Source organism: Molossus molossus, unplaced genomic scaffold, assembly GCF_014108415.1.
Source record: "Molossus molossus isolate mMolMol1 unplaced genomic scaffold, mMolMol1.p scaffold_m16_p_31, whole genome shotgun sequence".
In the NCBI taxonomy this organism is placed as follows: domain Eukaryota; kingdom Metazoa; phylum Chordata; class Mammalia; order Chiroptera; family Molossidae; genus Molossus; species Molossus molossus.
The window spans coordinates 1,662,882-1,690,825 of NW_023425368.1; the positions used below are offsets into that span (position 1 = coordinate 1,662,882).

Consider the following 27,944-nt stretch of genomic DNA (forward strand, 5'->3'; position numbering starts at 1 on the left):
GGGGTCAGTTATTCCGGTTTCAGACGTGAGGTCTGTTCTATGTGCACACGCACACACGGCCGCACACATGTCCACACACACACGAGTCACACACGTGCACATACACAAGCGACACACACGTGCACACCCACACACGAGTTTCACACATGCACATGCACATACAAGCCACACACGCACACTTGCACATGTGCACACACATGGTCACATGCACGTGCACACACACACAAGTAACGCGTGTGCACACGTGAGTCACACACATGCATACTCACACACGTCACGCATGTGCACACACATGAGGCACACACACAAGGCACATGTGTTCACACACAAGTCACACATGTGCACACGCACTCCTGCCCACAGCCGTGGGGTGGGAGCCTCACCATGCGCCCTGGATGTGGCTGTGACAAGAACCCAGAGTCCATTCACAGTTCAGGGCCGGAGGGCTTCCTGGAAGCGGCTGCCTGCCCCTTGAGGACCCAACCAGGGAGCGCACAAAAGCAGCACAAGGTGAGATGGGGTTTTCGGGGGCAACCTGGGGAGGTGGTCACTGGCAGGTCCCCTTTTGTACATGAAGTTAGCCAAAGCCAAGCCAGGCTCCTGTGCATGGTGTCCCGTGTCCTGTGTGTGGAGCCTGGTGACCGGCCCCCTGGGGGTGAGGGGCCCTCTCTGGGCCTTCGGGAAGCACGGGCCCCTGGAGCAGCCCACCCGGACCCGGCGGCACCCAGTGAAGCACACCCATACGGTCTCTGCCTGAGTTTATTTTGGAAAGCACAGAAAAGACTGAACAAAGGCTCGGAAAATAAATATCCGTAGAGAGGAAGGCAGGAAGTTCAGAGAATCAGCAGGTTGCAGGGGCGCAGGGTGGTGGAGGTGGGGCCTGGGCAGGTGCCCACCCACTCAGCCCCTGCTCGGAGAAAGGTCCGGGAACCCAGAGCGGCGGCCGCGGCTGGGGGGCCGGCGCCGGGCCAGCGGGATCTCGCACAGGGTGTCCTGGCACAGGCAGCTCTCGATGTGCGTGTAGGTGTGCGGCCGGGAGGTGCCGTCGGGGCAGTGCAGCTGCACCTGGCGCCGGCTGGTGCGCTCCTCCTTGCAGCACGAGCACTTGTGGTCCAGGCCCTGCGCCTCGGCCGAGTACCTGCGGGCGCACCGCGATGAGGGCCGCTCCCGGGGCGCCGCGCCCCCGCCGCCCCCACCCTCGGCCTGAGACTCACATGGCAAAGGTCCCACAGGATCCGGAGCAGTAATTCATGTTGACCCTCGCGGAGCAGCCGCCATCCGAAATCTCCTTGGACATGGGGATAGTGGAGCAGGGGATCTTGGTCTCATTGCGAGGGATGCCTGGGGGACGCGAGGCAGAGGATTGGGAGGGGTCCCCACGCCGCCCAGGAGACCCACTGCCTGTGGGTCCTGGAGCAGCTGGGCAGCCGACCAGACTTGTCCCCCGCCTGAGGTGGCTCCTGGGGCCACCCTGTGCCTTCCTCCCTGGAGGGGCCCGGAGCCCACCCCCCAGGCCTTACTCACACTTCCTGCAGCAGCCGTTGGGCATGAAGGTGATGGTGCCCTGCAGGGAAGGAGTGGGAGTCAGGACCCCAGACCGCCCCCAGCAGGGAATGCCCCAGAATGGACAGTCCTACAGAGGGACCCGAGATAGAGGCCCCCGTCCAGATGGGGACCAGCCCTCCGGGAACAGGGGCCACCCCCAGGGAGCACACGCAGCCAGCACCGAGGGCGGCTCACCGGGACGCAGGCGCTGGGGTCGAAGTCGGGGCAGGTGATGTTGGAGACGGACGAGATGAGCTGGTTGTGGATCTTCACGCAGCTGAAGAAGGTGCAGTTGTTCTTGGGGTCACCCTTCATATCCCCGGGCTGCGGGGCAGAGGACAGTGTGGTGAGGCCTCAGACTCTGGGTCCCCTGGAAAGCCCCGCCCAGCTTGGGGCAGCTTGTCAGACAGGAGGTCCAGCCGGCAGGCCCAGAGCCGCCGGGCAGGGACTCCCGGGGGGGTCCGGGCACAGCCCCCAGCCTGCAGCCCAGAGACGCGTTCACCTCCTGACCCCTGGAACCTGCGGAGGGGACCTTGTTCAGAAAAGGGTCTTGGCAGGTGTGACTGAGTGGAGGGGCTCGCGATGAGGTCACCCGGGGTCACCAGACGGGCCCCAGATCCAGTGACAAGTCTCATAAGAGATGAAAGAAGACCCCCGGAGGGAGGGGGGACCATGTGCTCACAGGGACACGAACAGGTAATGTAGCCACCAGCCCAGGACACCTGGAGCCTTGACGCAGGGAGGACCCTCCCCAGAGCCATTGGAGGGGCTCAGCCGCGGGGTCCTGCCTTCTCAGCCCTCTGGGCCCACTTCGTACCACCGGCACCCGCACCCCGGCAGGCACTGGGGACGGGGACAGTGCGCGAGCACCCCCACCCTGCCGTGGGGCCTCCCCCGCCGCACCTCCAGGAAGAGGGGCCCCCCTACCGCACCTTCAGCAAGAGGGGCTCCCCGCCTGGCCTGCTGATGACGCAGTGTGTCTGCTGGCACTTCGGGCAGCACTCGCCCGGGGCGTCCACCAGTGAAAAGCCCTAGGGGACAGGGGTTCAGAGGTTTGGAGGGACCCCTAGGGAACAGGGGTTCAGGGGTGTGGGGGACCCCTAGGGGACAGGGGCTCAGAGGTGTTGGGGGACCCCTAGGGAACAGGGGTTCAGGGATTTGGGGACCCCTAGGGAACAGGGGCTCAGAGGTGTTGGGGGACCCCTAGGGGGTAGGGGTTCAGGGATTTGGGGACCCCTAGGGAACAGGGGCTCAGGGGTTTGGGGGACCCCTAGGGGACAGGGGCTCAGGGATTTAAGGGGGGACCCCTAGGGGAAGGGGTTCAGGGATTTGGGGGGACCCCTAGGGGACAGGAGTTCAAGGATTTGGGGGCCCCTAGGGGACAGGGGTTCAAGGATTTGGGGGGCCCTAGGGGACAGGGGCTCAGGGATTTGGGGGGCCTAGGGGACAGGGGTTCAGGGGTATGGGGGACCTCTAGGGAACAAGGGCTCAGGGTGTGTGAGGGGGAGGGACCCCTAGGGGACAGGGGCTCAGGGATTTGGGGGGACCCCTAGGGGACAGGGGCTCGGGGATTTGGGGGGACCCCTAGGGGACCGGGGTTCAGGGATTTGGGGGGACCCCTAGGGGACAGGGGTTCAGGGATTTGGGGGGACCCCTAGGGGACAGGGGCTCAGGGATTTGGGGGGACCCCTAGGGGACAGGGGTTCAGGATTTGGGGGCCCCTAGGGGACAGGGGCTCAGAGCCGGGGGGGGGCCGGGGCACTCACGGGGCTGCAGGTTGTGTTGCAGGGCACGTGGCTGCAGGACACAAGGTTGAGCTGGGTGTCGCTGTCTGTGATGTTGGTGCAGACACATTTCTGACACTTGGTTGAGTACACCGGGGAGCCGGGCTGGGCACAGGGAGGGGCATGTGAGGCGGGCAAGCCCAGAGCCTGGCCTTGGCCCCCCTCAGCCCTGCGGCCCCCCTTCCCTGTGAGGCCCCTCACCCACCTGGTACTCCGCGTTCCCAAGAACACACACGCCCTTGGGCACTTGGGAGAAAGAGAACAGGACCGCGGGTCAGAGGCACAGCCCGTGGATGGCATGAGTGCCAGGGCCTGGGAGGGGTGGGACCCCCAGAGGGAGCCCCTGCACACTGCCGCCCCGTCACACCACCACCCAGCCCCGGGTCTCAGACGGCCCTCACTCGGCCCTCGCCCCGCCCTCGCCCAGCCCTCTTACCGCAGGAGTAAAGGGGGCAGCACCTCCCGGGCTTCATCTCGCTCTTCACCTCGAAGCCCTGCGGGCACAGCGGGGGCTGCTCCTTGCACAGGCTGGCATTGCACTCTGAGGGCGCGGGGGAGATGCCGGAATGACGCTAACGCCCCTCGCGGGCAAGGTCCTGAGCACAGCGCCCCCAGTGCCCGCTCGCAGCCAGACACGCCCGAGGCCCCGCCCCCAGCACCCCATCCGGTGGCTCCCAAGCTCACCGGGAGGTGGAAACACGCATGGGGGGCTTGCTCAGTGACCCCAGGGGCCCAGGCCCAACCCCTGCCCCCGGGGCGGCCTTACTGCAGAAGGTGACGTTGCAGCAGGTATCAGAGGGGTCCACCTCCGTGACCAGGTACGTGCCGTCCTCGACACACTTGGGGGGATGCTTCTGGCTGCACTTCTTGGGCTGGCAGACGATGCCGCTCCCCCCCTCCAGGCAGACGCAGTCCTTGCAGTCGAACTCAAAGTGCTCCCCAAACTGTGGAGAGGAGGGGGTGAGCAGGGACAAAGCTGTGCCCCCCACGCCGCAGGGCTGCACCGTGCCGTGTCTGCAGGGCAGTGGGCAGAGGGCACTGTGCCGGGCACCCGCTGACGGCCCTGTGGGAAAACCTGTGCCTCCCACCTCGTAGACACCGGGCAGTTCTGGTCCAGGACAGTGGTCGTCATTCAGGGCCAGGCCACTCATAAAACAACCATGACCTGCCCACCAGCATTTTCCTACTGGGCCAGGCATGCGGCAGACAAACCACATGTGTCTACCAGGTGTGTGCAGGAGACACAGAGCACCACACGGTGACAAAGACCCAGCTCAGGTTGAGACAGAGCATCGTGTGACTGCTGGGCGGGGGGCACAGTGGGTGGATGGATGGGTGGATGGATGGGTGGATGGGTGAGTGGATGATGGGTGGGTGGGTGGATGGGTGGGGGGGGTGGATGGATGGATGGATGGATGGATGGGTGGGTGGGTGGATGGATGGATGGATGGATGGGTGGGTGGGTGGATGGATGGATGGATGGATGAATGGATGGGTGGGTGGGTGGATGAATTGTTGGAGGCATGGATGGGTGGGGGGGGTGTATGGATGGATGGATGGATGGATGAATGGATGGACGGACAGGTGGGTGGGTGGATGAATTGTTGGAGGCATGGATGGGTGGGGGGGTGTATGGATGGATGGATGGATGGATGGATGGATGGATGGATGGATGGACGGACAGGTGGGTGGGTGGATGAATTGTTGGAGGCATGGATGGGTGGGTGGATGGGTGGGTGGATGAGCGAAAGGATGGATGTACAGGAGAGATCTGGGAATGGAGGGATGGAGGGACCGGCTAACAGACAGGGTGAAAGGAGGAAGGAAGGAATTGTTGGAGGCGCAGACAGGATGGGTGGACATCCCTGCTAGCTAAGCTTTGAAGGACTTCAATGACTTGTTACTGAGTCTTCGAGCTCCCAGGTTCTCATGTCCAACCCCCCACCCTCCCAAAACTCAGGGTTTGTGGGAGAATCCCCCCCCAGCACGGCCTACCTCTCTGGGCACATTGTCGGGTCCCACGCAGCCTAGGAGAGAGGAGACAAATCCTGTGAGCAGAGTCCGGGGGCAGAAGGACCGGGCACGGCCTCCCGGGGCAGGAGAGAGGACGTGAGTGGGAGACATACCGCACACTTCCACGCAGACATCAAAGCCAGGGGCGTAGCTCGTGGTGCCCTTGGGACAGAAGCAGCCTTCCACCAGCACGGTGCTGTTCTGCGAGGAGCTGGAGGGCAGGAAGGCACCGTGAGCTGGGCATGCGGGCGGCTCGGGGAGGGGCACCCTGGGGCACCCTGGGGCACCGTGCACAGGCAGCAGGGCCCCACCCTGCCAGTGGCCACCCCACAACTGACCTGGATTTGCAGGTGGGCTCATCTGCAGGGCCACACGCCTGGTACTCCCTGTGGGGCGGGCACGTCACCGCTGTCGGAGGGAGGCAGTGATCAGAGGGGCCAGAGTCAGGAGGGGTCCTGCCCAGACCCTCCCACGAAGGACTCCCACACATTAGCTGAGGGTGGCGGGCTGCTGGCACGGCCCTGCTCGGCACCCCTGGCCCTCCCAGCCCCTCTCGCCCCAGCCTGGCCTCCACGTGTGCCTGGGGACCCCACTCTGGCCTGGCTTCCAGCACAGCGCCCAGCGGGACCCCAGCCCGGCCCGGGGGTCAGCGGGCACTTACAGCAGGCCCCGTGGGTATGGTTCCGCCAGTCGATGCAGACGCCCTCGTGGGCACAGAGGGCTGCATAGGTCTGCAGGCTGGCGCACTCCAGGCCAGAGTTGGGCACAGTGCAGCTGTCGAAGACGCAGGCATCGTAGTAGTGCTGGGGGGGTACCAGGGCGTGGCACTGGGCAAACAGGCTGTGGGGAGGGACAGGGGTCACGTTCTGGCCAATGGCCCTCCCCGTCTCTCACTCCCCCCACCACCCAGTGCCTACCCCTGAGCTGCCCACCTAGAGGCTTGGGTGGGGGAGGGCTCAGGGAAGTCAGCCAGCACTGTGACCCGAGGGTCAGAGGTATGCCAGCCAGTATGCCTCCTCCAGCAACCCTGGGCTCCCCAGCCTCCACTTGCACACCTCTGGGGATGAGGCACTCACTCCCTACAAGCTTTGGCGGTAGCCCCCCCCCCCCCACCGCCCCATCCAAGCCCAACCCTGCCTCAGACCAGCCCTGAACACTGACTATCCTGGTCAACTGGTCTACCCCAGGCTTCAAGCTCGGTCTGCCCTGCACCAAGCAGAGGGACGTCTGACCAGGCAGCTCCGCCCCACAGAAAGCAGGAGCCCGGGTCCCGGGCCCCTCTGGAACCAGCACCGGCCCCCTAGCCCACGCTCAGGCCCTGCCTCCTCTCCCCTTGCTGACAACGTGGGGGGGGGGGCGGGGGGCAGAGGAGGGAGCCTGCTCCCGGAGACCCTGCAGCTCCTTAGTGACCGAGGCAGCAGGGGGCCAGGGGTCAGTCACCTGTCCTTGATGAGGTCGCAGAGAGGTGACGAGCAGTTCTTGTGTGGGGAGGTGCTGCTGCCCCCGGAGGGTGTGGTGGCTGGGCGCCTGGTGGTGAAGCTGGTGTGGGGGCAGTGTGGCTTGGAGGGGTCATTCACCACCCACTGGTCAGCGGCAACCTCACAGTCCGAGATGACCTCCCCGCTGGGCAGCATGCAGTCGTCCGCCGTGTTGTTGGTACAGGTGCCTGTTTGCGAGAAGGGCGTGCTGACCCTGCTGTCCAGCAGAGGGCGCCCGGGACCCTCTGCTCCTGCAGCCCAGCCTCCCGGTCACCGGCCACCAGGGCCCAGGGCACAGACACTAGACTCCTCTTGGCTTCCCGCAGGGGCCAAGCCCAGGATGATGGCCACAGGGTCCCCGAGCAGAGGAGCAGAGACCCACATCGGGAGGGCGGGGCGCACGCCCGGACTCTGCACCCACCCTCCCCCGGGAGCCCAGGCCCTGCGGGGCACCAGCGGGCGGGCTCACCACACTGGCCCTTGGTGTTGTTGCCAAACAAGTGGTAGGGCAGCTTGACAGAGAAGGAGAGGCCGTTGTAGGAGATGAGCGCGCCCAGCTCGGGGATGTCCACCATGTAGTTGATGCCCGACTCGTACACCCGCAGCCCGTACTTCTTGTAGGGCAACGCCACGGCCTGTTTGTTCACCAGCACCTGCGGCCGACACACCTGGGCTCAGGGACGGCGGGGCAGGGGCTGGCGGCCACCCAGCTGGAAGCCTGGCCTGCCCGGTCACCTCTGAGAGGGGGCCTCACACGCAGGGCAGGCTGTGCCCACCTCAGCCTCCCACACCGCGGGGCACCTCTGCCTGTGCCCTCCTGGTCCTGTTCCCTTTCGTTCTTCCTTGTCCCCCTGGTCCCAGGGTAAGGCAGCAAGGTGCCACCTGTGGAGCCCTCAGAGATCTGGGGGCCCTTGTAAGGGGCAGGGCTCCCCAGGCCTTGGGGACCCACAATTCCGTGCAGGGGTGTGCCTAGCCTTTTCCCTTGGGGAGGGTCTCGGCCGCTGAGACTGGTGCTCAGGGTGGTCAGCAAGGGTCTGAGTGGGGATCCAAGGGGTCCCTGAACGCCCCACCCTCTGCCATTCCGGCTCTGGGAGACTCAGCCCGGCCTCCCCCCGAGGGGGATCGGCACAGTGTGGCCCCGCGACGTACCTGCACCCTCATGGGCGCCATCTGCACGGTCTTGATCAGCACCTCCTGCGTCTCGTGCCGCACGATGAGCGTGCGGGGACAGGACACCTGGTCGTTGACGTCGCAGTGGTAGTTGTCGATGTAGACCCCGAAGTTGTCCACGGTGGGCGCGATCTCCTCCACCAGCACGTAGGTGCAGTTGCCCTGGAAGCTGTAGTACAGCCCATCGAAGGTGACGTAGTGCGGGTCCCCCCAGCCCGTGCAGTAGCCTGCGGAGGGAGCGGGGGTGAGCCAGTGCAGAGCCCCGAACTGGGGCTGGGGTGTGGGCAGGCGAGGGGAGTGAGCGGGAACCGGGGGTGGAAAAGTCTGGCTCCCAGAGCACTTGGGCATCCACGCCTGGAGGGTCTGGTTTCGCCTCCGGCCCCCAAAGGTCATCTCCCCCTTCAGCCCACAGTGCCCCACTCCTTCCATGGGACACGGCCTGGCTTTGGAACCAGAAGTTCTGGTTTCGGAAGTAGCCTCATTCCGCAGAGGGGGTTAGGCGCCCCCCGATGGGCCCTCTCCCTGCCAGACCTCTGCCTGAGATGGGATGAGCAGGGGCGTGGGCAGGCCCTCGGGACTTGTGCCTGCTGGTCCAGCCAGCGCGGCCAACCTGGGCCCTAAGCCCTGCGCCCAGGTCCTCGGGCCCTGCAGCCTCCACCACAGGAGGGGGGGTGGGGGAGGGGCGGGGAGGGCCTCGGCATGGGCACGCTTACAGTCACACTCCCAGTGCCAACAGCAGCCGTCGGGATCCAGGACACGCACGGGCGTGAGGTTGTTGGAGCAGGTGGGCATGGGTGGAGGCTTGCACTCCACCTGCACCAGCTCCACGGTGTTGTCATGCTTGCAGACAGCCTTGGTGCAGTTACACAGCCACCAGGTCTCGTTCTCCTGTGGGCGGGTTGTGCTAGTGAGGCCCCGGGTGAGTGCCTAGCCCTCGCCAGGAGGCTGGAAGCCCAGGTGCCCACTGGGGAGACAGCGTCATCTCGTCACGGCGAGGTGGCCACGGGCGAGAAGGCAGGAGAGCCCCAGCTGGCACTGTGCCCGGAAGGCTCGGCTGTACGGGGACGGCTCAGGGCGTGGGGGACAGAAAGGCAGCCCCTGTGGCTTAGACCCAGACGGTGCATCCGGCGCTGAGGGGACAGAAGCTGCCCACAGCCCACTGACCTGTCTGGGAGGATCGAAGTCCGGGCACCCGGGGGGCTTGGGGATGGTTGGCGTGCTTGATATGACGGGCAGCTGGGTCGTGGTCGTGGTTGAGCTGGGTGTCGGCTTGGAGGGTGTGGGCGTTGGGGTGGGTGTGGACGGGCAGGACCAGTTGAAGATCTCGAAGGAGCAGTTCAGGGAGCAGTTCACGTAATAGCAGGTGTCTCCGTGGGTGCCGTTGTACACCATCTCACCTGCAGGGGGCAGAGCAGTCCCTGTACCACCCCACAGGCAGGCCCACAGCGTTCCCAGAGGGAGCCCACCTCCTATGGGCAGCGGTTTTGTGGCCGCAGCAAAGTGGAGCTGGCCACAGAGACAGCCACCCACCCAGCGTGCGGCTCCCCGAGCAGCCCCTGGTTTAGACCTGGGACCTGAGCCCTGGCCACAGGTGAACACAGACCAAAGCCCCACCCGCCTGTTGCTTGAGAATCCGAAGAAAAACGCTTGGGTACCTGGTGCATAGTAGGTGTCATTCAAAACGCAGCATTTGATCAGGCCGGGGGTGGATATCGGGGTCACCGTGGGGGTGGGCGTGCGGGTTGAAGTGCTGGTGGACGGGGGCGCAGGCGGTGTGGGCGGCGTGGTCGATGGGCGTCCTGTTGGGGTAGAGGTTCCCGTGGTAGTCGTTGACAACGTCATGGGATTGGGTGTGGGTGTGGGTGTGGACAGGGGTTTCAAGGAGGGCGAGGGGGGCCCAGTCGTGGTTCTGCTGGTGGGGGTGGTCTTTGGGGAGGTGGAACCTGAGGTCTGCGAGCCTGAGAGAATGGAGGTTAGAGGGGGGCTGGTGGCATCACCCAAGGTGCAGCACCTGGCAGGGAAGGCTCACACCCACTGCCCTGCTGCCCATCTTAAGGTAGGTCAGGGTGAGCAGGGCCCTCGGTCCACGTGTCTGTCATGGGGAGGCCTCCGGGGTGACACGCCTGCCCCAGGGCCAGCAGAAGGGCCTCCTGGGACACCTGACTGGCAGCCTCTGCACTCCACCCAGCCCTGGCCCCACATGCCTCCCTGGGCTCCCTCCAGACCACCTGGCCACATGGCCCATCACTCAGCTGGCTGAGGGGTGTGGGCTGAAGGCACTGTGCCCGAGGAAATCACGCTGTGCGGCAAACAGGAACCTTTGGCTCTGCTGCCCATGTGCCAGCCAACGGTCAGCAGCTCCCTGGCTACTCACTGGCTGGGCTCAGCAGGCACCAGGCACGCCCAGCCTGCCAGAACCCTCCTGGGGACGGTTCTCACTGGACAGAGGAGGGCACCCCTGACTTGGGTCTGAGGAGCTGCAAAGTTCCCCTGGGGTGACCAGGGACCATGAGCAAGTCGCTGGCTGCCATGCTGGCTGCAAGGCGTCTGAGTACCTGGAGGGGTGCTGCCAGGAGAGCTGCTTCCCAGGGGCGGTGAAGGTGTGCTGGTTGTCTTCACAGTTGTCGGAGGGGTGGTAGGAGGCGTGGTTGACTCCGCGGACGAGGGGGAGGTAGACTGAGATACTGGAGGGGAGGAGGACTCAAGCGGAGGTTTTGGTGTGGTGGTCTTATGAGTGGGTGTTGTGCTTGTAGGGGCTGGGGTTTCTGTGCTGGTGGTGGGTGTGGTGGTCGGGGTCACTGTGGAGGTGGGTGTCGTGGTTGGTATCTCAGTGGTGGTGGTGGTGGTGGTGGAGTGCGGGGATGGTGTTGGCGTCTCTGTAGAGGTGGTTGTGGGCATCGTGATTGGTGTCTCAGTGGTGGTGGTGGTGGTGGTGGTGGAGTGTGGGGTTGGTGTCTCAATGGTGGTGGTGGTGGTGGTGGTGGAGTGTGGGGTTGGTGTCTCAATGGTGGTGGTGGTGGGTGTCGTGGTTGGTATCTCAGTGGCGGTGGTAGTGGTGTGAGGTGTCGTGGTTGGTGTCTCAGTGGTGGTGGTGGTGGTGGTGGAGTGTGGGGTTGGTGTCTCAATGGTGGTGGTGGTGGGCGTCGTGGTTGGTATCTCAGTGGCGGTGGTAGTGGTGTGAGGTGTCGTGGTTGGTGTCTCAGTGGTGGTGGTGGTGGGCGTCGTGGTTGGTGTCTCAGTGGCGGTGGTAGTGGTGTGAGGTGTCGTGGTTGGTGTCTCAGTGGTGGTGGTGGTGGTGGGAGGTGGAGTTGGTGTCTCAGGTGGTGGTGGTGGAGTGTGGGGTTGGTGTCTCAATGGTGGTGGTGGTGGGCGTCGTGGTTGGTATCTCTGTAGAGGTGGTGGTGGGTGTCGTGGTTGGTGTCTCAGTGGTGGTGGTGGAGTGTGGGGTTGGTGTCTCAATGGTGGTGGTGGTGGGAGTCGTGGTTGGTGTCTCAGTGGTGGTGGTGGTGGTGGGAGGTGGAGTTGGGGTCTCTGTAGAGGTGGTGGTGGGCGTCGTGGTTGGTATCTCAGTGGCAGTGGTAGTGGTGTGAGGTGTCGTGGTTGGTGTCTCTGTAGAGGTGGTGGTGGGTGTCGTGGTTGGTGTCTCAGTGGTGGTGGTGGGTGTTTGTGGTTGGTGTCTCCCAGTGGCGTGGTGGTAGTGGTGAGGGTGTCGTTGGTGGGGTCTCGCGTGGTGTGGTGGTGGAAGGGAGGTGTAAATGGAGTTGGGTCTCTGTAGAAGGTGGTGAGTGGCGTTGTGGTTGGTGTCTTAGTGGTGGTGGTCGTGGTGTGAGGTGTCGTGGTTGGTGTCTCGGTGGTGGTGGTGGTGGAGGGAGGTGGAGTTGGGGTCTCTGTAGAGGTAGTGGTGTGAGGTGTCGTGGTTGGTGTCTCAGTGGTGGTGGTAGTGGTGGTGGTGGAGTGTGGGGTTGGTGTCTCAATGGTGGTGGTGGTGGAGGGAGGTGGAGTTGGGGTCTCTGTAGACGTGGTTGTGGGCGTCGTGGTTGGTGTCTCAATGGTGGTGGTGGTGGGCGTCGTGGTTGGTGTCTCAGTGGTGGTGGTGGTGGTGGTGGAGTGTGGGGTTGGTGTCTCAATGGTGGTGGTGGTGGAGGGAGGTGGAGTTGGGGTCCCTGTAGAGGTGGTGGTGGGTGTCGAAGTTGGTGTCTCAGTGGTGGTGGTAGTGGTGTGAGGTGTCGTGGTTGGTGTCTCGGTGGTGGTGGTGGTGGAGGGAGGTGGAGTTGGGGTCTCTGTAGAGGTGGTGGTGGGCGTTGTGGTTGGTGTCTCAGTGGCGGTGGTAGTGGTGTGAGGTGTCGTGGTTGGTGTCTCGGTGGTGGTGGTGGTGGAGGGAGGTGGAGTTGGGGTCTCTGTAGAGGTGGTGGTGGGCGTTGTGGTTGGTGTCTCAGTGGCGGTGGTAGTGGTGTGAGGTGTCGTGGTTGGTGTCTCAGTGGTGGTGGTGGTGGTGGTGGAGTGTGGGGTTGGTGTCTCAATGGTGGTGGTGGTGGAGGGAGGTGGAGTTGGGGTCCCTGTAGAGGTGGTGGTGGGTGTCGAAGTTGGTGTCTCAGTGGTGGTGGTGGTAGTGGTGTGAGGTGTCGTGGTTGGTGTCTTAGTGGTGGTGGTGATGGTGGTGGTGCTGCTATGGGTGGGGACACAGTACCCACAGCAGTAGACGTTGATCTCATAGTTGAGGCAGAAGGGCTGAGGGATGACTCCACCTGGCCTCTGGTCTTGGTTTTTGCACACCAGCCCAACTGAGAGGTCGCACACCACAGTCTGTCCGAGCTGCTCGATGGGAATATTCGGGTACATCGCAGCTCTGCAGGAGATGTTGGCTGCCCAGCCCGGCTGGCAGGTGTCCCCGATGAACTCAGTGTCTCCACCTGGTTTGCTAAAGTCCGGTTTCCCAGAATCCTGCCAGCCCGTCCACCTGCAGTCATCCAGGCATGTAGTGTGTCCTGTGGACGTGCTCGTGGGCACTGATGTTGCTGTGGATGTTGTAGTCGTGGTCGTCAGTGTGGTCGTCGATTCTGGGGTGGGGGTAGTTGGAGAGGTGGTGGGTGTGGTGGTCACTGTGGTGGTGGGTGTCGTGGTTGGTATCTCAGTGGTGGTGGTGGTGGGGTGCGGCGTTGGTGTTGGGGTCTCTGTAGAGGTGGTGGTGGGTGTCGTGGTTGGTATCTCAGTGGTGGTGGTGGTGGAGGGAGGTGGAGTTGGGGTCTCTGTAGAGGTGGTGGTGGGCATTGTGGTTGGTATCTCAGTGGCGGTGGTAGTGGTGTGAGGTGTCGTGGTTGGTGTCTCGGTGGTGGTGGTGGTGGAGGGAGGTGGAGTTGGGGTCTCTGTAGAGGTAGTGGTGGGCATTGTGGTTGGTGTCACAGTGGCGGTGGTAGTGGTGTGAGGTGTCGTGGTTGGTGTCTCGGTGGTGGTGGTGGTGGAGGGAGGTGGAGTTGGGGTCTCCGTAGAGGTGGTGGTGGGCGTTGTGGTTGGTGTCCTAGTGGTGGTGGTAGTGGTGTGAGGTGTCGTGGTTGGTGTCTCGGTGGTGGTGGTGGTGGAGGGAGGTGGAGTTGGGGTCTCTGTAGAGGTAGTGGTGTGAGGTGTCGTGGTTGGTGTCTCAGTGGTGGTGGTGGTGGTGGTGGAGTGTGGGGTTGGTGTCTCAATGGTGGTGGTGGTGGGCGTCGTGGTTGGTGTCTCAGTGGCAGTGGTAGTGGTGTGAGGTGTCGTGGTTGGTGTCTCAGTGGTGGTGGTGGTGGTGGTGGAGTGTGGGGTTGGTGTCTCAATGGTGGTGGTGGTGGAGGGAGGTGGAGTTGGGGTCCCTGTAGAGGTGGTGGTGGGTGTCGAAGTTGGTGTCTCAGTGGCGGTGGTAGTGGTGTGAGGTGTCGTGGTTGGTGTCTTAGTGGTGGTGGTGATGGTGGTGGTGCTGCTATGGGTGGGGACACAGTACCCACAGCAGTAGACGTTGATCTCATAGTTGAGGCAGAAGGGCTGAGGGATGACTCCACCTGGCCTCTGGTCTTGGTTTTTGCACACCAGCCCAACTGAGAGGTCGCACACCACAGTCTGTCCGAGCTGCTCGATGGGAATATTCGGGTACATCGCAGCTCTGCAGGAGATGTTGGCTGCCCAGCCCGGCTGGCAGGTGTCCCCGATGAACTCAGTGTCTCCACCTGGTTTGCTAAAGTCCGGTTTCCCAGAATCCTGCCAGCCCATCCACCTGCAGTCATCCAGGCACGTAGTGTGTCCTGTGGACGTGCTCGTGGGCACTGATGTTGCTGTGGATGTTGTAGTCGTGGTCGTCAGTGTGGTCGTCGATTCTGGGGTGGGGGTAGTTGGAGAGATGGTGGGTGTGGTGGTCACTGTGGTGGTGGGTGTTGTGGTTGGTATCTCAGTGGTGGTGGTGGTGGGGTGTGGGGTTGGTGTTGGGGTCTCTGTAGAGGTGGTAGTGGGGGTCGTGGTTGGGGTGGGGGTGCTTGTTGAGGTGGTGGTGGTGGTCGTGGGCACCGTCGTGGGACACACGTCCATTGGCAGACAGCAGTTGACACGGATTTCGTAGTCATAGCACATGGCGAACGGCGCACTTCCAAACTGGTCCTCGTTCTTGCACAGGAAGCCCACCGAGACGCTGCACTGGGCCTTCTGGCCCAGCTGCTCCCAGCTGAGGGTGGGGTCCGTGGCCGATCTGCACTGAATGTCCTCGGGGGCCTGGCAGACACCCTCGAATGTCTCTCGATCACCACCGTCAGGGTCGGGGCTCGGGTGATTCTCGTTGATCCAGTCCGACCAGAAGCAGCACAGCTCTAGGGAAGCAAGGCCCGGCCTTGGTCATCTATGCCTAAAGCGGCACCTTCCAGGGGGGTCCCTGGGACCAGAGACCCCATGACCCGCTGCCCCTGCCCTGGAACGGCCCAGATGGTGGGCTCAGAGAGCTGGGGCTGGACGCCACAGTCACCTCCTCTTGCAGGCGACAGAGGCCCAACGAGGGGAGAGCAGCCCAGCACCACAGCAGGGGACAGGCCCGGGCGGCAGAGCCAGCCGGAGGCCCCTCTGTCAGCTGTGGTCCAACCCTGTGCTGGACACATCAGTAACTAAGGGTCACCCATTCTGGTGACGAAGCACGTGGAAGGGGCTTGGTCTCGGCTCGACCAACACGTTCTCAGCCGGAGCTGGCCAAGTCCCTGCACCTCGCGGTCCCCAAGCAGAGAGCTGGGCGGCCGGCCCCTGTCGGGTGTCAGCGCCGCCCGCCTACCGCCGCGCGAACGCCCGTTCACTTACTCGGAGTTGTCGAAGGCGGGGTCGACACTGCGGGAATGAGGAGAAAGGCGTGTCATTACAGAGTTTGAGACCCACGAACCACTTTCACTGTGACGGGTTTCTTTCTGCCGCGGCTGCCCTGCCCAGCGGTGGCTGCACTTTCGACCCGAAGCCGTGCAGAGGGATGTGAGGTCACTGCTCTGCTTTCTCTAACCCACAGGGACATTTCTTGCTGGTTTTAGAATATTTCCAATATCCTGATATTTTCTAACATTGAGCCGATCAGATATTTCCCGCTGGCCGTCACTATGGTCTGGGCTCAGGAGCGCGGTCATGACGCTGGCGTCTCAACTCACAAGGCTGGGGGCCCCGGGGACATTCATTCCCTGAGTCCAGAGGCACATTGGCATCCCCTCCCGCCTGTGAGCCGAGGTGGGACCCCGCCACGCAAGCCCTCTCCTGTCCCCGAAGGGCCACTCCCGCTGGCTCCGGGTGCAGCCGCAGGCGGGAGCCCAGAGGTAAGGGGTGCATGGTGCTGGACCTCACCTGTGCTGGAGATGGGAGGGGAGGGCGTGGTGGTGGTGGTGGTGGTGGTGGGCACCGGGGTCGTGGTGGGAGGCGTCGAGGAGGAGACAGGGGTCGGGGTGGACACACAGATGTTGAAGTGCTTCTCCACCGTCCCGTTGGGGCCACAGATCTCCCAGTAGCAGAAGGCACCGTTCTGGGTGTAATTGAGAATTTTCCCTGGGGGACAGGAGGACCGACATCAACACATAGGGAACAAGAGCCCTTGGCCCGTCCCAGGAAGGGAAAGGCGGGGGTCCTACCATGGCAAAGCAATGCCCCATTGGAACCCCATCCCTAGACCCTAAAGGCCCCATCAGAACTCAGAGGCTGCGTCCCAGGAGGGTCCCAGGCTCCCCATCCAGGGAAACGTAGCATGAGGTGGGAGCCGCCCGGGGGATGCTGCAGAACAGAGAGGCCCTGGGTGCGAAGGACCCCCAGGAGAAGACCAGCCACCCACCAGGGCCCAGCCCCAGGAGTCCGGGGACACAGCCTACAGGCTCTCTGGGCAGCCATTGAGGGGCAGCCACAGGGGACAGCCACAGGGGGCAGCCACAGAAGGGCAGCCACAGGGGACCGCCACAGGGGGCAGCCACAGGGGACAGCCACAGGGGGGCAGCCACAGGGGGCAGTCACAGGGGGCAGCCACAGGGGGGCAGCCACAGGGGGGCAGCCACAGGGGGGGGCAGCCACAGGGGACAGCCACAGAGGGGCAGCCACAGGGGGCAGCCACAGGGGGGCAGCCACAGGGGGGCAGCCACAGGGACAGCCACAGGGGGCAGCCACAGGGGGGCAGCCACAGGGGGGCAGCCACAGGGACAGCCACAGGGGACAGCCACAGGGGGCAGCCACAGAGGGGCAGCCACAGGGGGCAGCCACAGAGGGGCAGCCACAGGGGGCAGCCACAGGGAGCAGCTCACCTTCCTCCCACTGGCAGACTTTCGAGGAGCTGCTACACACGCTGCAAGGCAAGTACAAGGGCTGCAGGTCTGGACACCAGCCTGTCCTGCACCCAGCGCAGCCCAGAGCCCCAGGGCACAGCCCCCAAACAACCAGCCCAACGGGTCTAACAGTGGGCAGAGTTGGGGCAGGGCCGAGGCAGGCAAAAGCCAGCCGGAGAGGCCAGGAGAGAACAGTGTCCCATGCCCTGGCTCCCGTGTGCACACGTGTGCCTGTGTGTGCTGACCGCCCCAGCCCCCAGGGATGTGAGCTTACGTACCAGGACTCGCATTCGTGCTTGGGGGGAACGGACGCTCCAGGAGGGTAGTGGGAGCCCTCCACGTAGCAGCCGCATTGGTCTTTCGTGACACACTTCTTCAGGTCCTCGTCATAGATGGGCTTGTCCGTAGGGCACCGGGGGTAGCACCCTGGGGGGCACAGGGCACTGGGCTTGAACCACATCCACAGGACACCCCCCCCCCCCCGCTGTCGACACCGTGGCAGGTCCCTCTCTCTGCAAAGGCAGGGGCCTAGCTCCATCCCCCAGCTGAGTCTGGAACACTGCCAGGCCCAAGGGGGCAGCCTGGCCCCGCCCACCTGTGATGGACAGCCAGGACCTGCCTGCCTGCTTCACCCCACTGACCCCTGGACCTGGAGTATCTGTCACTCCTTCATGTCTGTCTGTTCTCAACTCAAAGGCCCCCCAATCCATCCTCTGAACCGCTCCCTGCCCTGCCCGTTCCTCCGCCCTTTGCCCACGACCTTGCAGGTTGGGTGCTAGCCTGTTGGCCCTGCCCCCACCCCCAGGGCAGGTCTCCGCTCCGGCTCCGAGTCCCTGTCCAGTGACCACCTTCCGCCGCAGGTGAGCCTGGCCCGCCCTGGAGCTTGGGGCCCCAGCCCCGCAGACGCACCCTCCAGGTAGGACATGGAGATGTTGGAGTGGATGCCGTTGACGGTCCTGCAGGTCTCGAAGCTGCGGTTCCCGCAGGGCTCGTAGTGCCACTCGCATTCATCCGGAGGGTTGTAGTAGTCGCAGAACACGGCTGCGGGGCAGGGCGGGGTCAGACGCGGGCCGGAGGCCGTGGGCCGGGAAGGGCGGCAGGCAGGGGGGCGGGCGGCACTCACGGCACAGGTCGGGCGTCCTCCAGAACACGCAGGCGCCCTCCTTGGTGCACTCCTGGGCGTAGGAGGCCACGGCGGAGCAGAAGCACTCGCAGTCCCCGCCGCTGTCACAGGAGCAGGAGTCATGGACGCAGGCCTCGTAGAAGGGCTTGGGGTCCACCTGGGGAGAAGCCACCGTGTGCCTGGGCCCATGCTGGCCTCCTGAGGCAGGCCTCCCCCTGCAGGCCCCAGAACACAGGGCCCACGCCGGCCCTGCTCCTGGGACATGGCACGCCACCCAGCACTGGCCTCCCGGGGCTCCGGGGGGCTGACGGGGGAGGCCCAGAGATGGAGGGCCTGTCCTTCAGCCCTGCACTGCCGGACCATCTGGGTGTTAGGGGGGTATTTCCTTTCCCCCACCCTGGAAGGTACAGGAGGCTGGGGGTCCAGCCAGGGGTCTCAGAAGGGAGGTTTCACATCTGGTCACATGTTCAAAGAACACAGAGGATGGAGAGGAAACTGGAGGAAAGGCATCTCGTGGCGACTGGAAGGAGGACCCCCAGGTGCACACGGAGCCTGCGGGAGGCTGGCCTGCCACGCCCATGGCCACGCCCACAGCCACGGCCACACCTGCGGACACACCCACCTTGCTGTGGCAGATGCTGAAGACCTGACTTTTGATGATGCTGCACTGTTTCTCGGCCCAGGCGCGGCGGTGCGGTCTCTTGGTGCAGGGCTCGGGGGTGGTGGTCACGTCTGGGCAGGTGGAGGCTTCCTTCCAGCTGTTCCCAAAGTCCAGCTCGCTGTCCACCACCATGTGGTCTCGCGTGGTGAAGTCGTTGTTGGAGCGCTGGTCAAAGTTCCCGCACAGGCCGCACACGGTGCCCTGCAAGGACAGGCGAGCGAGGACCTCCAGGGCAGCCCAGGGCGGGGGGCCTGCAGGGGCCGGGCGGGCAGGGGTGGCGGCGCACCTTGTAGGAGGGGGCCAGCTTGATGAAGATGGTGGTCTTCTTGTCCCAGATGACGATGATACCGGTGCTGGTCTCCACCACCAGGTACTGGCCCACCTCGCGCGTGGTGTAGGCCACGTGCTGGCCCACGTCACGGTGGATCACAGTATGGTGCTTGTCTTCCAGCTTCAGCTCTGTCCTCTGTGCGCAGGGGAGACGCCGGTCACCAGCCTGATCCAGGTTCTCCCAGAATCCACGCGACCCCGGGGGGGAGCACTCACCCCAATGAAGATCTTGATGGCCTTGGAGCAGGTGACACCCGTGGTGCCACAGGGAACGTTCTCAGTGATGATGCTGAAGGAGCCCAGTGAGGTGTTCTGGCCACAGTAGTCCTGGGGGCCCACGGGGAGCGTGAGCTGAGCCAGCGGGCACAGGTACCCTGGGCACCCACCCCGCTGACCTTCAGTCCCTCTGCTGTTGGGAGCAGATAACATGCCGCCCGAGGGCCCTGAGCACCCCCACGAGCCCTGGTGCCCGTGGACCACCGCCCCCAGGACCCAGGGCGGGCTGCGGAGGAAGGACCGCTCCCCCAGGCCTGTCACGGGGCTGACAGCCCAAAGGGCCAGCAGAGGGGACAGGGAACAGGGCGGGCTTGCAGGGGCCCTGGGTCTCACCTGAGCAGCAACATAGGAGCAGTGTCCGTCAAAGTCGTAGTACTTCCCATCGAAGGTGATGTAGTGGCCGCTCCCATAGATGGTGCAGGTGCCGTGGCACACGTTCTGGGTGCAGGCCCAGCGCCCCCTCTGGCAGGTGCTGAGGGGAGGGAGACAAAGGCCTGGAAGGGCTGCAGATCCTCCCAGCCCTGCTCGGAGGGTGGCCTCGCCGGACCCCTCGCTGTGTGGACACTCCCCAGCATGACACCTGCAAGCCCTCACCAACCCAAAAGTGCCGTCCGGCGCCCCCACTCCAGCCAGGACCCTGCCAGCCAGGTGGGGGACCGCAGAGCCCAAGGGGAGGAGGCCCTGCCTCCCTCGGAGGGTTTGGGGAGGGTCGGCAGGGCCAGGCCACGTACCAGGTGTTGCAGTCCACTTTGATCTTGTCCCCGGGGGCGTACAGGTCCTGGTTGTGCATACACAGGCATCCCTCCTCCTTAACGCAGCCCCCACGGCCATCGTCCAGCAGCCCCTCAGGGCACATGCAGCCACTAACGCATTCTGTCTGGTACTGGGGGCAGCAGACAGTGAGGGTCAGTGCCAGGCCGCCCTGCCCTTGGCTGCCATCTGACACTGCAGGCACCCTGGTGTCCCCGGCCCACCCTGACCCCTCTCCCTGGGCCCACCCCTGGGCCCACTCCTCCCGTCCGTGCCCTGCCCAGCACCCACAGAGCCGGCAGCCAGCGTCTGGCAGCTGACGGGGTGGGGGTTCCGGGTGGCCAGTGCGGTCAGGTTGTTACAGTCGATGTGAATCTTCGGGGCCTCGCAGCCTGTGGGGCAGAGGGGTCGCCTCAGCTCCCTGAAGGTGGAGGGGGCGGGCAGGCGAGGGGAGGGGGCCACGCGGAGGCGGGTTCACGTACTCTGGCCGATCAGCTTGACCTGCGTGCAGTGCAGCCTGGCGTTCCGGCAGACGCTGTGGGGAGAGGCGGGACTGTGAGCCCTCCGAGCCGAGCCGCCCCAGGCAGGGCCCCCGCCAACCCCCCGCCCCCACACACCATCGCTCCTCCTGTCTCAGGATCACTTCCCCAGCCTCCACGTAGAGGCCGCGGTGGTAGCAGGAGCACTTGGCCAGGGGCACGCAGCGGCCCTTCTCGTCCAGGAAGGTGTGGTCGGGGCAGCCGCAGCCGTCCACGGGCGCGAAGCCCTGGAGGCAGTGGGTGTCGCCCTCGGACAGCGAGCGGCAGGTGTGCTGGCAGGTGGTCAGGTTGTACAGGAAGACCTGCGACTTGGGGCAGGAGTCCACGTCCTTGTCTGCGGAGAGGGGCCTCGTGAGGGGCGGGAGGGACGCTCCCACCCTGGCGGCCCTGAGACCCCCGCAGCCGGGCCCGGGACGGCCGGGAGGACACACGCCCAGCCCGGTGCCCAGGAGCACCCCCGCCAGGGCACCCAAGCACACCCCCACGCCTCCGTCTGAGCCGACAGGCTGCGGCCACAGCTCCGGGACCCTCCCAGCAGAGGACGCTGGGAGTCTCCGCGTCCGGCGGCAACAGGCTTACCCCCCCCCCGGGCCCCCAGCTCAGGAGGAATGGCCACAGGGCCCGTGGGTGAGTCAAGGACCAGCCCCCATGGAACCGGGACCCCCAAGCCTGGGGACGGGACTCACTGCAGACGAGCTCCCGCCAGCCCCACAGCATGACGCCCTGAGCGGCGCAGGCGCGGGCATAGGAGGACAGGGCGGCACACATGCAGTCCTCGCTGTTCTGACAGTTGCACGTGTCGTACTTGCACCTCTGCGTGGAGGAGGGAAGGAGGCTGGGAACTGGCCCGACAGGTGTGAGCACTCAGACATGCGTGGACACACACCCATGCTGCACTACATACATGCACACATGGACACATGCACTACATGTGTGCACACACGTGGACACACACCCACGCTGCACTATATACATGCACACACCTCGACACATGCACTACATGTATGTACGCACACATGGACATGTGCACTACATGCACACACGTGGGCACATGCCCACACAGCACTACATGCATGCACACACTTGGACACAGGCACTACATGTGTGCACACACGTGGACACACACCCGCATTGTACTACATACATGTACACATGGCCATGTGCACTACGTGCATGAACACATATGGGTACATGCCCACAGTGTACTACATGCATGCACGCACATGCACTACATATGTGCACACATGTGGACACGCTCACACTCAGGAACTCTCGGCAGCAGCCCTGGGCCCAGCCAGCTGCACAGAGCACACGGCAGGGCCGGGCTGGGCAGGTGGGGAGAGCGTGGTGGGTCCGACCCACCTTGTAGTACTCTGCAGGGTCCACAGCGGAATGGCACCTGCCAAAGGGGGTCTCCGCCTTCTTCAGTAGGGAGCACCAGTGCTCGGCGTAGTTGGCTAGAGAGGGGTGAGAACCTCAGTGGGGGTGGCCCCTTCCGCAGGTCCCCGGCTGGGGAGGACACTGTCCCCTTCGTGGGCCCAGCCCAGCCCCGTCCCTCCAGGTCAGTCAGCCCAGGACATGCAGAGGTGCCCACCACCTCCTGTCTCTTACCCTCCCAGGCAGGGGGTGGCATGGAGGATGGGAGGGCACATGTCCTGGCACCAGGCCAGCCCCTAGGAGGCCACCGCCCAGCCATCAGCAGGCCCAGCCCCTCTGCCCGGGCTGCCTCAGTGGCCATCATAAACCGGCCGCACGGCAGCAGGTGGAGGGGCGGGCCTGGCGGGGCAGGCCATGCCGCTTCCCGCACCCACACGCATGTCCACCGGAACCGCAGCTGCTGGTGAGGCCGCGAGGGCCCCGGGCCAACAGTCGGGGCGAGGGGGGGCGCTCACCACTCTCGATGTTGAGAGAACAGGGGTCGTCCAGCCAGTCTCCTTTGTCTCGGCAGCTCGCCTGGGCCTTCCAGGAGTTGGCGAAGCTGGCCCCAGTGGCCTCCACCAGCCTGCTGGCCGTCTTGAAGTCATCGCACTCCTGGCCGTTGAAGTTCCCGCACAGGCCTGGGGGCCAGGACAGGGTTGGGGCAGAGCTGGGGGCAGGGCAGGGGGTGGGGGCAGGGCAGGGGGCAGAGCTGGGGGCAGAGCAGGGGTGGGGGCAGAGGGCAGAGGGCAGGGGGCAGGGGGCAGAGCTGGGGGTAGAGCAGGGGGTGGGGGCAAAGCGCAGGGGGCAGAGCTGGGGGCAGGGCAGGGGCCGGCGGGCAGGTCTGAGCGCAGGCTCCGCGGGGAGCCCAGCGGGGTCACTCACCCTGCACGCGGCCCTGGGCGGCCTGGTCCAGGGTCAGGAAGAGCTGCATGACAGGCATCAGCTGGATCTGCAGCCTGAGGCCAAAGGCCGTGCTGACCACCAGGTGGTGAGAGGAGGGCCGGAAGATGGAGAAGCTCGCTGCAAGGCAGGGCCGTTGGGGCCTGAGGGCCGAGGGCACCCGCCGCCCTCCACCCTCGGGCCCCAGGGCGGGACTCACCTGTCACATGCGGCAGGTTCACCTGCAGCTCATTCAGCAGCACGCTGCCGTCCGACTTGAAGGCCACCACCTGTGGGGAACACCAAGGGGACGGCGGGCTAAGAAGGGCCTCGGGACCCGGTGGGGGCAGGAGGGGCGGGGAGGGGTACCCACATTCTTCTTTCTGTCTGCCAGCAGCACCACAGTCTTCAGGCAGGTCTGCTTGTCGGTGGAGCCGCAGGGGGCCAGCTCGCCCAGGAGGGCGAAGGAGTCCTCTTGGTCGCTCTGCGGAAGGCAGGGGCTGCAGTGAGCACGTGGGGGGCCCCCGCTGCGCCCACGCGCTCCTGGGGGGAGGGCCCACCTTGGTCAGCACGTAGTAGCAGTCCCCGTGGAAGGTGTACTTCTTCCCGTCAAAGGTGGTGATGTGGGAGCCGCCCTCCAGGGCGCAGGTCCCGGGACACGGCAGGTCTTTGCAGGCCCAGCGGCCGCCGGCACAGACGCTGTCGGGCGGTGGGCACAGCGTCGGGCTCGGGGCGGGCTCGGCGGCACGCTGGGCGCCCGCCCGCCCCCCGGCCCGGCCCCGGACTCACCATTCCTCACAGCGCTCGCTGACCTGCTGGCCGGGCGCGTACAGCCGTCCGTGCAGTTTGCAGGGACACTCGCTCACCGGGATGCAGCCCTTGTCCCCGATGTCATCGTACACCGTGCCTGGGACAGCGCGGGGGACGCCACTCAGCCGGGACGCCCCCGGCAGAGCTGCCAGCCGGGCCCCCCCCCAGGCCCTCTGGTCTTTTCAGTGACACTGAAGTCCCCTCGGCGTCTGGTCAGGTACCTTCCGCATGTGAGTGTCCGGCCCCTTCCCGGGAACCTCCCGCTCCATGGGCCGGGCAGGAGGTCTGTGCACGGGGTGGTCACCAGGAAGGTGCCCCACCCGACACTATGTGTGGGGGGCCCAGCATTTGTGTCCCCTCCCCCTGAGCCCCGATTCTTGGAGGGCAAGGCCCCCAGTCTCACTTCCTGGCCATCGTGCCCCCCACGGTCCCCTCAAGCCTGAGGAGGCACACAGGCCGCATGGCCACCTCAGGGCAGCGCCCCCACGCTGGCCGCCTGCCGGCCGCCACGCCTACCTTCCGGGCAGAAGCAGCCGTCCATGCGGTGCTCCTCACACAGGTTGCTGACCTCCAGGTGTGAGCAGGTGTCCATGCAGGGCGAGCCACTCTCCAGGTACACCATGTTCCCGGGGCACGTCTTGGCTGGAAGGGCAGCGGCAGACCCCTGAGCCGAGGGCCCGCGCGGTGGGGGGCGCGGGCAGGGCAGGGCTGCACGCAGAGGGCCCTGCCTCCGGCCCTGGTCTGTCTGTCTGCCCTGCACCCAGGCCCAGGCCACCTCCCGGGCCCGTGGAAGAGGCTCCGACCAGGACAGCCGGCCGCCCTCCCCAGGACCTTCCCACCCCGCGGCCCTGCCCTCTGGACCCCGGACGCTTACGGCAGAGCGAGGCCGTCCTCCAGTTCCCGGGCCGCCCGCCGGCGTGCGAGCATTGGCGGGAGAACTCGGCGATGGTGCTGCAGACGCAGGAGGCCCCGGCCGGGCACTGGCAGCGGTCCTGGGCACAGGCCTGCAGGTAGGGCTCCAGCGGCACCAGGCTCAGGCACCCCTCGAAGGCCACGGCGGTCAGCAGCCGCTCACACTCCGCAAACTGGGGGGCAGACACAGCGGTGGGCCGGGGCCGGCCGCTCACACCCGCCTCCCAGCCTCGATGCCCGGGGGCCGCAGGTGTGGGGCTCCGGGGGCGAGGAGCACCTCCCAGACGGGGCCCCATCCTGGGAAACGCTCCTGCCCTGCGCGGGGCGGGGACGGGGTGGGGTCCAGGCCCGTCGGTGACTCACGTGCTCAGAGCAGGACTTGGGGGCCGGCTCCTCCTCCTCCGGGTCGTCGCACACCATGTCAGGTTTGCTGATTTTCTGCATGTTTCCGAACTCGATGGCACTGAAGAGCACACCTGGGGGTGGGCACAGCCGTCAAGGGGGCGCCGGGAGCCTGCACCCCGCTGCCCGCCAAGCCTGCAGGAGCCTCACCGTCGGAGAGGAACTCGGAGTAGGTCTGCAGGCCGTTGTAGTCACCGCAGAGGCCACAGGTGTGGTTCCGGAATTTACCGTCCAGCTCCAGCTGTCGGGGGGAGGGGCGGTGAGCAGCCAGGGCCACCGGGCCGCCGGCCAGCCCCCCAGAGCCAGGCCACCTCCCGGCCTGGTGTGCATGGCTGGGCGTCGGGCTCAGCGGAAGGTCCCAGCGTCACTGAGGGTCTCCGCCGACCCCCGAGGGCCCCACGTTGGGCGGGTTCCGTGGCCACGTCTCTGCCCATCGCTAACCTGCCAGCACAGTCAGAGGCCGCAGGCGCTCCGAGCCCACCCTGGACCCTGCGCCCCGGCACCCACCATGAGCGCGTCCTCCCGGTTCCACAGGAGAGACAGGCCGGCGCGGGAGAAGACCTTGGTGTAGGCGTCGTTCTTCTCGATGAGCAGCCCAGAGCTGTAGTGCGGGGTGCTGACCCTGGGGACACGGAGGAGTCGGGTGCCAGCCCACGCAGCCACCCACCGGTCCTCTCCTGCCCCGCGGCCCAGAGGGGCAGGCTTGGCTGGCTCTCACCCTGGGGCCACATGGGACCACTGTCCTCAGAGGCTGCATGACCCTGACGCCCGTCCACCTGGGCTGGGCGGCTCCTGCAGGGGAGCCGCTCCCTGCCTGCCCCCCTCCGCACACCCTCCTGTCCTGGGCAGGGCTCCCCGGGCCCCGGGGGACGGAGGGCAAGCTCTGTCCAGTTAGGGGCTGCTCCGGCCCCTGCCCACCCCAAACAGGCACTGTGCTCCCACACACTCGGCGCCTCCTGGGGCCCTGTGCCCACCCCACCCAGGCCCGGCCACCTGGGCTGCAGCCAGACCTGCAGGTGGGGAACCCGCTGGGCAGGAATGTACTTAGAGCCCATTGTCCCGGAGACAATGCAGGGACGATCCCTGGGGGGGGGGGGGGGGAGGTGCTTGTGCAACATTAGCCTGGGGTCTCAGGGTACAGGCCTCCTCCTGACCGTGCCAGGCCACCCAGGCCAGGATGCCACCACCCGCTGGGCCCTGGGCAGAGGGACGGTGGGAGCCTGGCAGGATTCATAAGCACTGAGCACCCCCCCGTCCGTGGCCCCTGGGGGCTCCTGTGTTCAGTGAGTCAATCAGTGACCCAGACTCAAACCCAGCAAACTCCTCCAATAAGGGGGACCGCGGGGGCTCGCAGGGGCCATGGCCCCCATTTCCAGGGCCTGGGAGGGGGCGCCGCCCACCCCACTCACATGGCCCCGTTCACCACCACCAGCTGGCGGGTGAGGTAGATGGTGTCGTCCTTGACGGTCAGCAGGATGTACTCGACCTGGGGGAGGCCCCCGCCGCGGCCGGGACTGTGCTTCAGGTGCACCGCAAACTCCTTGTAGGCGCCTCGGCAGTCAGAGGCCAGGTTGTAGTCGCAGAGGCCGGGGAAGCGGTAGACGTCGCCGTCGAAGGTCTTGTAGTGGAAGTCGCCCCAGGTGCTGCAGACGGCGTGGCCGTGGTTGCGGGCTCTGCCCTCTGGGGAGCGGCGAGGACAGAGGCTGAGCACCCAGGAGCCACCCAGCACCTGGCCGGCAGCGGCCCTGCGAGGGTCTGGAGCCCTGGGGTCTCAGCCCAGGGCCCAGGGAGCATCGTCCGGCAGGAGGGGCCCCTGCTGGACCCTGTCACCCAGCCCTGCTTGGACAGAGATGCCCCCATCTCAGGTTCCCAGTCTCCTCCACTTGAAGTGACCCCTTCTGCAGCTGGCCACACACCTGGCCTGGCCCCTCCAAGGGCCCCGATACCTGCGACTGAGGTCCGAGAGCCCGGCCCCTCCTGGCCACCCTGCCTGCCCTACACTCAGACAACAGCCCGGTTGGCTGTTTCCACCAGGGATGGCCCCAGGTGGTCACCTTTAAAGGCCACACCCCTCGCCCTCAAGACCACCTGTCTTTCCTCCCTATGTCGTTCCTTCTTCCCTCCCTCCCTCCCTCCCTTCCACCCAAAGTCAGCAGGGTGGGGGCTGTCAGATGCCCCACCAGGCTGGTCACCCTGAGGTCTGAGCAGACGAGGACCACTTTCTACCCCCAGGCTGGGTGTCCGCTCATGCTGCCTGGCCTCCCTGAGCCCCAGGACACACCGCCACCGCCTTCACCTCTATGCAGCTCCACGCCCCTGGCCGAGGTCAGGGCCAGGCACAGGGCCACCAGGCAGGCCAGTGGCTGCCCCATGGTGACTGGGCAGGGTAGTGAGGGAGAGCGCTCAGGGCCGGGGTCCAGGCCTTATATGGCCCAGCAGGGCGGCCAGGGGGCGGGGGTGGCCGGGGAGGGGCGAGGGGTGGGTGGGGTGTGTGCCGAATTGTCAAGAAAACAGCTGTGGGGACCTGTGGGCCACGGTGGGGAAATATTGATTCAGTTATCTGAGATTTGTCTTTTTTATTTATTTATCTCCCTGGGTAAATCTCCTCTCCTCCTCAATTACCCTGGTCCCAACACACCCAGCAGACCTCCGTCCCTCCCAGGGACGTGCGGGACCAGAAGGGCGGGGATGTCCTGCCGGAAGCATGTCCTGCAGCACCCCCACTCCCCGCGGCTGCAACGGGGTGCTTCCCTGAGGCGCCCCTGGAAGACCCTGCCCCAGCGCCCCCACAGGGCGCAGCCCAGAGTGGAGCGGGGTGAGGGCCCTGCTCTCCAGGGACAGCAAAGGTGTGGCCCCTATGGGGTGCTGCCCACAGATGAGGGGCCCTGCTCCAGCCAGCCCCACACCAGCCCACCTCTAACCCCTTCCTTGTGCTGATCCCATCTCAGGGGGTGTATGTAATTGGAACTCGGGGAGCCCTGCCAGGGGACCTTCAAAGAACCACGTTGCTGTCCCCCAGGGGAGTGGGGCTGCGGTCCCAGAAAGGGCCCCAGGCAGGTGTCAGAACTTCAGCCAT

At 65.5% G+C, this 27,944-nt stretch overlaps 1 protein-coding gene across 1 annotated transcript; it reads right to left on the reverse strand.

Moving 5' to 3' along the window:
* Positions 1 to 758: 758 nt before the first annotated feature.
* MUC2 (mucin 2, oligomeric mucus/gel-forming) lies at positions 759 to 27,240 on the reverse strand. The gene is given in 51 exon segments (XM_036281044.1): positions 759 to 1,138; positions 1,215 to 1,341; positions 1,525 to 1,564; positions 1,741 to 1,869; positions 2,478 to 2,576; positions 3,312 to 3,434; positions 3,535 to 3,575; positions 3,766 to 3,870; positions 4,096 to 4,273; positions 5,325 to 5,356; positions 5,456 to 5,553; positions 5,681 to 5,750; positions 6,004 to 6,182; positions 6,783 to 7,008; positions 7,290 to 7,473; positions 7,970 to 8,217; positions 8,704 to 8,878; positions 9,155 to 9,387; positions 9,646 to 9,948; positions 10,546 to 11,224; positions 11,310 to 11,674; positions 11,677 to 14,808; positions 15,284 to 15,310; positions 15,809 to 16,006; positions 16,747 to 16,787; positions 17,046 to 17,193; positions 17,677 to 17,808; positions 17,891 to 18,047; positions 18,513 to 18,752; positions 18,838 to 19,017; positions 19,098 to 19,208; positions 19,491 to 19,629; positions 19,889 to 20,040; positions 20,199 to 20,299; positions 20,390 to 20,442; positions 20,525 to 20,780; positions 21,133 to 21,259; positions 21,809 to 21,903; positions 22,339 to 22,503; positions 22,748 to 22,885; positions 22,965 to 23,034; positions 23,118 to 23,228; positions 23,305 to 23,443; positions 23,534 to 23,651; positions 24,071 to 24,196; positions 24,429 to 24,639; positions 24,830 to 24,942; positions 25,019 to 25,109; positions 25,376 to 25,490; positions 26,278 to 26,548; positions 27,165 to 27,240. Coding segments are annotated over 51 exon segments (10,905 nt in total). The 3' UTR covers positions 759 to 900.
* Between the last annotated feature and the right edge of the window lie 704 nt (positions 27,241 to 27,944).